This window comes from Curcuma longa, chromosome 12 (genome assembly GCF_044706935.1).
Source record: "Curcuma longa cultivar G26 ecotype Majalengka, Jawa Barat chromosome 12, ITB_CL_G26_1.1, whole genome shotgun sequence".
In the NCBI taxonomy this organism is placed as follows: Eukaryota; Viridiplantae; Streptophyta; class Magnoliopsida; order Zingiberales; family Zingiberaceae; genus Curcuma; species Curcuma longa.
In genome coordinates, this window is record NC_133872.1 from 9,522,500 (window position 1) to 9,533,371 (window position 10,872).

Below are 10,872 nucleotides of genomic sequence, written 5' to 3' on the forward strand. Positions count from 1 at the left end.
CTGTGTTTGCAGGTCCTTGATTGATTTTGAGACTTCGATATTATACGGGAGTGTTGAGTGTCTAGTCTTCTAGACCAACTTGGACACTGTACCAATTCCCAATTGGATTAGTCAACATGACTACAATTGATTGCACCAAATCTTTTCTTTTTTAGTAACAATTAAAACATTGATCAAACATAATCTCCCTTTAACATATTGATCCAATATTAATTAAAAACCTTATTTGAATGTGGTCATCATTTGCTAGAGAATAATTGCACCAATAAATATTTGATAGGAGTATAACCATGTGAGATTGATAGAGGAGGGGGGGGGGGGGGGGGGGGGGGGTGAATATCAATCATTGTTTTTTTTCTCTTTTCTCTTTCTATTTTTTTCTCTTTTTCTTTCTATTAGAGTGTTAGTAGTAGTGGAATAATAAACAGTTAAAAGGAAGACAAGAGACAAGAGTATTTTTACTTGGTTCACACCCCTAGGGTGCTACATCCAAGGTCTATGAACTTAGAGCGAAGTCACTATGTGTTTCTTGAAACTTTTTTAGAGACAGAAAAATCTATTACAAAATTTGTATATAATCACTAATATTATGGATTCAAGCATGTATACAATAATAAAGCAATAACTTTTCGATTGGTTCAGCAACAGTCCTAGTGTCGTGACAATGCTATTGGTGCTTCCCCAATCATAAAGTTTTAAGAGAACTTTCAAGTACAACACAGAGGATTGATGGAAGATTGATTGTTGTTCTGAGACTTCTACCTTCGTCTCCCTTTTATAGAGTCGGATCCAACCTTTTTCAGTTGAGTTGAAAACTTATCCGGTTGATTTAAAAAATAGTTAAATTCTATCCGGAGACTGAGCCTCGTGATCTTTCTCTGTCAAGCTTTATTGATCGATCAAACCTCTATCGATTAACTAAACTAGATTGGTCACTCAAACCCAAACTCAAGCCCAACTTAGACTAGCTATCATTCGGTTGACTAGACCAATTTTTAATCAATTGAACCGATTATCCTTTTAACCAGATCAATTTGGGTCTGGTTGGACCCAAGTCATGTCTAATTCAGTTTACAGTTGGTCAGGCTAGATCTGATTGCATTCGTTTGCTCTCCGTCTTCTTTTACCTCTATGTTCCAGCAAGACAAGCATACAAACAAACAAGCAAACAAGCCTAATCCTCTGGATCTTCCTAACCTACTAGGCTTACTTGGTTCTTGGTTGGAGTTTCACTCCTCCAAGACTTCTCACCACCTAAGGTTTCTTTTTATAGGATTAATCTTTGCCAAACATTCGGTCACCCTTGACCTGTTTGAACTTTTTCCTTGCATATCATTCGGTTCTTTTAACCTACTAGGACTTTTCCTTGACAAGCATCCGATCAACCTTTATCTACTTGGACTTTTGTTGTCAAACATCTAGTCTTTTTTTAAATGAGTACTNNNAATGATCCCTTCCAAAATAACTTATTTCCAGCACAAACCTTTGCCCATAGTATCTCCCCGGGTGGCTACAAGTCAGGCATTCTTTAACTCTCGTGACCTCTTAACTTGGTCAACCTTTTCTAGGTCTGGACAACACTCTTTTGTTATTTGACTAAACTCCGAAACCTTCTCCCGGCTATACTCAGACTTTGCCAGTGGAGCCTATTCTCGGGCAATCTCTTCTCTCTCGGTTTAAAACTTCTGGAGTAAGTTTTTTCTCGGTCAATGTAGTGTTCTCCCGGGAACCTCACCAATTAACCCGGGAGTTAAGAGATCTATTAGAAACTAGGTAACCTGGGTAAACCATCAATTTCTCGGGCGACTTTCAACCTAACTTTCTTAACTCAATTTCACCCGGTAAAGTTAAACTTAAATTATGATTAGTTGATCTAATTAATCTTTGTCAAACATCAAAACAGACTCAGGTCTGACTAGGGTTAGACTGCATGACAGCGGCTAGCAGGAAGTCCTGGTGGATCGAGGATTCAGACATCAAACGGAGGCTTTCCGTTTGAGGAGGCCTGTGGTCCTTTGTTTGAGGGGGGGATTGTTGGGTTGCAAAGGTGCAAACATAGTCCCACATCTAAAACACATGGAAAAGATCATGGGTTTAAAAGGATGGAAGATATCTCCATTGGAATGAGGCCTTTTGGGGAGAGCCCAAGAACAAAACCATGAGGGCTTAGGCCCAAAATGGACAATATCTCATGTCATTGTGGAGATACAGACATCCTTGGGGACCCTACAGGGTCCACTTGTATATCTCGTTAAACAGTCTAAAATTAATCTTTCCTTTGTAATTTTTACTGGTAGTAAAGTAGAACTCTAGGGAACTAAAAAATTCTAATATGATTTTTAGGTATGTTGGATGCCTACAATTTATGAAATCAATCCAACCTAGATTATCCAACATCCATTCAAGATCATCCTTAATTCCTAATAATTTCATAGTATAAGAATCAGTATATCAAGAGCAAAATTTTTTTTGAGAAACTAAACAGTTATACCTTGCCTTCTGATCTTCATTCCGGAAGATGATGCCATGAATGTTGTCAGAAATCCCTTCAGAGGCTTTTCGCTTCCCCTTTATCCTTAGCAGTGTTCTTTCCTTTTGATGTAGCTTTTTCTTTGGTAGGCTCCTTCCCTTTGCGCCTCTCCGGCTCATCTCCTTCGTCGAATCCTCCAGATCTGTGAAATCTCTTAATGATATTGCTCATATTGTTAGATCTCAAGAGAAGAGGTAGAACGGAGTAGATCTAGGGCTTTTTGGTGTAGATCTGAGAGTGGAGAAGATGGAGAAGTGAAGAAGAAGTTAAGGGGGTGAAAAGGAAGGGTTTGGGAGGAGTTTGGAAGGAGAAAGGATTGAGAAGGAGGAGAAGGCGGCTGTCTATTTTGGGGCACATGGTCGTGTGCTAGGGCACGCACGGTCGTGTGCCTTATATAGGATGAGGGGGCACGTCATTATCTATATCACATATGAAACAGAACTAAAATAAGTATATGCATTTGCAAGCGGCTCTAATACCACTATAGGAATCTTATGTGAAAAAATAAAAAAAAACACAATGGAAAAATTAATCCCTCCAAAGATCCATATGAATATAGTAAACATATTTGTTATTGAGTTATCACCTTTATTGCATGAACGTAACAATCTCGGCAGCAACTTTGATTTGACAGATCTTAGGATGATCAGAATGGTTGCGCCTCTTCGGTATCTACACAAACACTTCCTTCATTCGTCGCATGAACTCAGCCTTTGGAGAAAAACCACCTTCGTTGTGCTAACAACTTGGATGGTTCGACAAGAGAAGAAGAAGAGGAGACTAGAAAATGATCATCCATCGAAAATGCATAAAAAATGACTTTTTGTTGAATACATCCAAAGAATACAAAGGGTCATCCTTTGATGAATACAAAAGGTCATCCAATGAATACAAAAGATTTTTACCTTTTGCTCTCCTTTTCATTAATGCTCCATTAATCTCTATTAATGGATATTAATCCTCTTTAGTGGTTGAGTCTAATCCAATGAGTCTAATTCGGATTAGAATCAATTCAATAGTTGGATTTGTTTAAGTTTAACTCAGATTAGACTTAATTTTATAATCTTAGGGTCCATCATATAATTAGTCAAACTAAAATAAACTCATCTCCAAATCAACATATTCTTTGTGTGTGACCCACTAGGTTCTCCTAACGTTAGAAATGTATCTAAAATAATATTTTAGATACATAAGCAATGAGTGACATCTAGCAATGCATTATTGCTACCCAAGTGATGAGAATATTAAGATTTAACCTAATCTTTATGTGTCTATTATTTTGTATAACTTAGTCCTTCTATTCTCAATATCTAGATTAATCCATGAGGCATAAATCGTGTCATCCCCTTATCAATTTTTGTGTTTCTTGATCTCTAAGTAAACTCACTTAATCAAATGAGCTCAATATCTCATATTGATTTATTTGAGCATAATCATGCATTTTAGTAGTTCTACTTAATCAAGGGGCCCATAAATATCACTTCCGTCATATGGAAGGGATAGATCTTATCTACATCATTTACATCCCTCTGCATAACTTTTTGCACACCTAGTGATCAACTTTATAATCCACCTTATTACAGGTGACGTTTGTCGATACTAAAGTACACAACTCCTTATATAGGAAACCGTAGTGACTTCAGGTTTAAGGACTATTTATACTAATAGTCACTATAAGAATATTTATGACACTCATATAACGATCCATGAAATATTTTCATGGCAGATCAATTCAGTATATATTTTCTAATATATACCCATGTGTCAATTTGATATCTTATATTCATGACTTGTGAGATTAAGTTATCAATTAACCTACATGCTAGTCTCAATGCATTAATATTGCCCTTGTATATTAAAATTTGACTAGGAATAATTAAAAGTAGTATTCTATATATCTACAGTCTCTCACTATCAATCCAACCAATTGATAAACTGTAGATTGGAACTTACTACCCTATGATATTATTATGCTTATTCATCTAGCACATATTTGAAGTAAATATAATAATCATAAATTTTATTTTTTATTAATGAAATATGATATAAAAGTTTCCTTATCAATTATCTCATAATTGATTCTAAAGATTAACACTAATAGTATTAGTCATACATTGTTGTGGCCCTTTTGATAGAAGTGTTTGCTTGGGTTGCCAAGCACTTTGGAGGCTGAGGCGGATGCTCAAGTTTCTAAGCACTCTAAAAGTTAAGGTGAGTGCTCAAGCTACCGAGCACTCTAGAATTAAGGTGAGTGCGTGGACTATCGAGCACTCTAGAATATGAAGTGAGTCCTTAGGTTAGCAAGAACTCTTGAGGCTGAGGTGGGTGCTTTAGGTTGCTTAGCACTCTGGAGGCTATCGTGGCTTGATGCCACTTGTTCAGGGTTCATTGACTTGGAGTTCTACCACATGTGCCACATGTCTTGGGTTTGTAGGCATGGAGTTGAGCAACGTAGGATAGACTTACTGAGATGCGAGAGGATTAGTACTAGGGTATCAAATATATTAAATATTCTTAATATATTAAATGTTGTTTATTTATAATATAAATTTTATATTTAAATGTGAGAATATATTATTTTATATTTTATATTATTGAATTTATCTAAAATTAATTTTGGTATAATTTAATGATAAAAAACTTTTCAATTCCTCTAACTTATGAATTGAATGAGTTTAAATAATAATATATAAGAATAAAAATGTGAGAATAATATTTTGTTGGTTCCCTTGTGCTCCTCTTAGTCACCAACAAGTTGCTCATGTTATCCATGCTTTTTTTCGTCTCTTTCTCTCAAACTAGGACAACCATTCAAGATTCTATAAATATTCAACGAAACAATACATAAATCGATATCACAAATTGAATATTTTGACATATATTTTGATAAGCTAAGTCTTTAATACAACATTATAAAATTAAAGTCCAAATCATAACAATGATATCTACCACATGTGCCACATGTCTTGGGTTTGTAGGCGTGGAGTTGAGCAACGTAGGATAGACTTACTGAGATGCGAGAGGATTAGTACTAGGGTATCAAATATATTAAATATTTTTAATATATTAAATGTTGTTTATTTATAATATAAATTTTATATTTAAATTTGGGAATATATTATTTTATATTTTATATTTTATATTATTGAATTTATCTAAAATTAATTTTGGTATAATTTAATGATAAAAAACTTTTCAATTCCTCTAACTTATGGATTGAATGAGTTTAAATAATAATATATAAGAATAAAAATGTAAGAATAATATTTTGTTGGTCCCTTGTGCTCCTCTTAGTCACCAACAAGGTGCTCATGTTATCCACTCTGTTTTTTCATGTCCAATACTTCTCTTTCTCTCAAACTAGGACAACCATTCAAGATTCTATAAATAAATATTCAACGAAAAAATACATAAATTGATATCACAAATTCAATATTTTGACATATATTTTGATAAGCTAAGTCTTTAATACAACGTTATAAAATTAAAGTCCAAATCATAACAATGATATATAATTAAAAAACAATATTGATTGAAAATAAATTAGAGGAGTCGATCGGATAAGGTTCTTATAGAGCTCGGGTTTTGATGATGTCAAAACTCATCTCACTTGGATCAGTTGCTTGGAGCTCCACTTGAATCCCGTCGAGCTCCCTCTTAAACCTATCCTTGGAGCTTGCATAAAGCATCTTGCTCCTCACCTTTGAGGTATCAGGTGCCCTTCATCATGCATAAAACAATTGTATCAGTAATACTATATACTAGGTTAGCAAATTATGCTTATAATCTTGCATGATAATTTTAATTGTAAGACAATTACGTTACACAATTGTATCAGCTACGATTATATATATTTTTTCCTTACCATGATATGAAGAAGATCTTGCTCTTTTGGCAATTCTCATCGGTCACGAAATCAAAATCAAAGACAGCATAACGACATTCATTAGCGGGCAAGGAGGCAGTGAAGTCATCATAGCTCTCCTCAGGTTGGCCCAACTTCTCTATCATGACTTGTTGGTTCTGTTCGTCAATCTTGAACACAATGAACCTAAAGTTTCTCTTTGCTTTCAACTCTAAGAATTTGAGTTTACACTCATCGTTCACTGCCATTCCAGAGGCCGAATTCGCCTACATATTTACATCATAAAATCAACAAGTATTCCATGCACAAAAAGACAATATCATAGGATTTATCAAACTATATTGCTCACCATGACTGGTGATCGATGGAGGAAAGGGGATGGAGATTTGGGATTGAGAAATGGTGAGGAAAATCGATCTACAAGGAAGGAGAAATGTAGGAATTGCGAGGTATTAAGGCTTTGGGCGTGAGAAAAGGGAGGAGGGGCGCATTTGATGGAGAAATCTGTGCAAGGGAGCAGTTCAATCCTTTGTTGCATGGCCACACGTATCCAATTTGTTTAATTTTGGCATTTGCTGATTTTACCACCCATAATAATAGACAAATGATAAAATAATTGCTAAACAAATTAATTTAATTTAAATAAAAAGATTCATAAGATGATAATGTATGTGATTAATGTAGTGTTGTTGGTGAAAGCGAGCATCAAATGGTCGAGTTTGACCATATGATCCAAATGTGGTTTTGTAATTAGCAAATATTTAAAGTTAATTAGATCTATATTATATTAATATTTTGTCTCAAGTATATATGCGGTGCAAATTTATCTTGATATTGACGTTGAAGGTGCAATGGAAAATACCAGAGACGGATATGGGTTGTACTCAAAATCGATTAAGAGTGGAGTTGTGGCAAAGTTGCCATGGTAATAACGCATTAATTGCATTAAATAATGATATAACAAGAGTTGACAAAAGTGCCTTTGGGCTGAAATATTTCCCGTAAAATTTAGGTTTTTTCCTCGTTGATTCGTGTTAACTCGTTCGCTCGTCCGTATGGCACGGTGCACATCTTGCCATGAGTTGATAAAAGACTCGTGTGTGCAAACGCGCATTTCTCAAAAGAAGTCAGGATAAATCCTGAAAGTCCGAAGTGTTTGTTCACTCACCAAGGATATTGTCGGGTGAATAAATGCTTAATGATTTTCATGCTTTCGTTCATGCTTGTCTCTATGATTTGTTAGTATGTAATGGAAATAAATAAAGACATAGTTGAGTTGGTTACAATGAGACAAACTTGTTAAATTCCTCCGTAACAAATGACCAATGCCCTTTATATATTGGCTTTGAATTTACCTACTCATAGATGACCATGGGGTCTCAAAATCCGTATTCCTTCTGGGGTTGCTAAGCAATGGAAACAAATCCCTTAAAGATCTAAAGATACAAAAATACATAAAACAATGAAACAAATCAAGGACTAGAATTTGAACATTTGTGACTTATCGATAAAATCTCGCTATTCTTTCTCCTTGTTGAATACCTCATAGGCAAATTAAAAATTTGAAAGTTCGATAGGAATGTTTGAAGAAGAACACTTATTTGACTACTTGGTTGCCATGGATTGCTCAAAGAGGTCATGGTATGCAGCAATGATTCTCATGAAACTGATCACGAGCATCATGTAAATTCCACCATGAAACCCTCTATTATAAGGTTTTTGTTAGTGCCTAAACCCAATGATTTGTTGACTACTCTTTTCATCAGTCAACTACTTGCTTGCTCACTAGTTAATCGTTGATGTTAATTAGTTGACTGCTCCACCATAGTGACTCAAAATTTGATTATCGTTGCAACTTTATATCCTTACTTGGTCACTTGCAAATTAGAGCATAGAGAGCCAATAAATTAACATAATAGACAATTAATATAAGATAGTTGCTTAGAAGAATATCAATATAAAAATACCAGGCTACTAAAAAGAAATTGAGAGCTTTGCTACTTGTAGAGAACTGCTATTAGAAGCTGTCAAATGGGTCATAGGTCAATCCATGGTGGATCCATCGTATGACGGGACGGAGTGGGCCAACCCACCAACTTGGCGGGTTAGGAAATCTCCAACCCAACCAACTTCAAGGCGGATCGTGGGTTAGACGGGCCAACCCACAGGCCTGTTAAAAAATAAAATATTAAAAATTTTAAGTTTGAATTATAATTTAAATTGATTAAGTTGAAATTTTTAAGTTTGAATTATAATTTTTAAACTTGAATTATAATTTAAATAGATCAAATCCCACTAATTTATTAAATTTTTTACTTTAATTTTAAATTTTAAAATAAATAAATAAACTTTCTCAATCCGCGGACCAATCCACCTAGGTCAACCCATGCATCGCCGGCCTAGACGGGCTAATCCATCTGAATCTCATCTTAAAATGAATTGATAAAATTTCAACCCAACTCACCTAAATTACTTGATGGGGCAAGTTAATCCAACGGATTTAATCTAAATTGACGACTATAACTGCTATCTGAGCACAATAAATAAGAAATACTATCTGAGCCAATAAATCAATAAAATAAACAATTAATTGATAGTTCGGTTGAGCATCACATGCATCTCTTTATAGTTGTTGTTTGCCATAAGTTGGTCGACCAAACTAGCTATCATATATATCACTTCATCTAGAATGACTATTGACTGTATCATTTAGTTGACCACTTTGCACATTCTGATTAACTAAATAGGATAAGCTTCATTTCATGACTTTATCTGCTTGCCACATCAGACTAAGTAAATGGTCTACTAGGTTCGCTACTTTACTTGACCAACTCGGATAACTTCCAAGATTTGATCTTTATTAGTAACTGTATCCCTAGGCCACATCAATTGTTGATCGAACGAGTGGTGGACTAAAAGAAAATTATAAAATCTCTGAATAAGTTGCATTGAATAAACTGATTTTTTTCGAACCAATCGATCGGCTCGGTTTTTCAATAAAAATCGAATAAACCGAACCATTATCGGTTAATTGGGTTTTAAGCGCACGCAACGGCAAATTTTTTAAATATTATAAACATTTTATTAATTAATTGAATTTATATCCCTACTTTTTATAAAATTTTTGCTAATTTGAATAACGTTTATTCGTAATCGAATAAGAAATAAAATCGAAATCGAATCGAATTAATCGAATTAATCGATTTTAAAAAAAAATAACTGAAATTCTAAATACCACTGAACCGATCCGAGAACAATGAGTGGTGGACTAAGACTACACATGTGGTTGACAAATTCTGCATGACTTTATCTGTTGACTAACTTTGAATAAATCAAAATTTCTTATTCTCTAGCGAAAAAACCTTGTTGATAGAGCACATTTGGTTGACCAATTTGGCGAATCTTGTTGACTAATTCAAGATAAAATAGAGTTCTCCAAATTTTAACTTTTTATATTTACTCTTCCAATATGGTCACTAAGCCCTATAATCTAGTCAAGTAATTTTCTATATTTTTGAATATTAACATTTAAATATGAAATATTTGAGATAAAATTATTGATGCAGTCACTCCTACATCTATGATGCATGGTTTGGAGAAATTATTGATGCAATCTACCCAAACATATATTTGGACCATGTTTAGTTTAGTGATTGCTATGATGTGATGTGCCCAATGTGCAAGTGTAAATCACTTGACAGGATAGTGAAAGTCTTAATAGGTAAGGAAGGTCATATGCTACGTAAGTAAATATGGAGAAAATACTAGCAGCCAATGAAGGTTAGATGATAGGTGAAATACCTAACAGGCAAGAGAGAATGAATGTTAAGCAGATGAAGTCTAAGAAGTGTTGGAATAGCATGAAAAATATATTTTTATTATTATTGATTGACTCTTTGAGTTAATACAATTGAAAAAAATAAACACAAAACTAAACATCATAATAGTAGACATATCACAAGCATAGGGCATAAGATTTTACATGGTTCACAATGTCTAAATTACTACTCCATGGTCCTACAAGCATTATCAAAATTTTCATTACTTTTCTTCTTTCCGACCTCAACTGAGGTAGAAGAAATCTTTTATAATACAATGGTTTTAGAATATTATCAAATGATATAAATTTGGAGTGCTAAAGGCTAATAAAAAATATAAATGAAATATACTTTATAAAATTTCTACGAGAATGAGATTTGGAGATCTGAGATGCAAACATTCTTCCTTTTGATCACATATAAGAAGAAGACGAATAAAGCTTGTATGTAGATCAACATTCTCCCATATAGAATTTGAACATTGAGAATTAGAGTTTCCACATGACAAAACAATGAAGGTAGACAAAAACCCTTTTTTCCAAAGTTATGCTTGGACGAAGACTGCATCTTCTTTTATAAACTTTGCCATCAAGTAACTATTTATGCTCCATCAATCGATTGGTCACCTTGATCTTGTCTAATCTAGTTGATTTATGGTA

The 10,872-nt window shown here is 34.1% G+C and overlaps 1 protein-coding gene across 1 annotated transcript in view; it reads right to left on the reverse strand.

The window, feature by feature from the left end:
- Window positions 1-6,099: 6,099 nt before the first annotated feature.
- Window positions 6,100-10,872, reverse strand: part of LOC141842899 (actin-depolymerizing factor 1) — a 10,170-nt gene continuing 5,397 nt past the window's right edge. The window contains exons 2-3 of the mRNA XM_074730883.1: window positions 6,396-6,661; window positions 6,100-6,250 (exon numbers count right to left, since the gene is read on the reverse strand). Of these exons, the coding sequence (XP_074586984.1) occupies window positions 6,100-6,250; window positions 6,396-6,643 (399 nt within the window). The 5' untranslated portion in view covers window positions 6,644-6,661. The remainder of the gene's footprint in view (window positions 6,251-6,395; window positions 6,662-10,872) is intronic.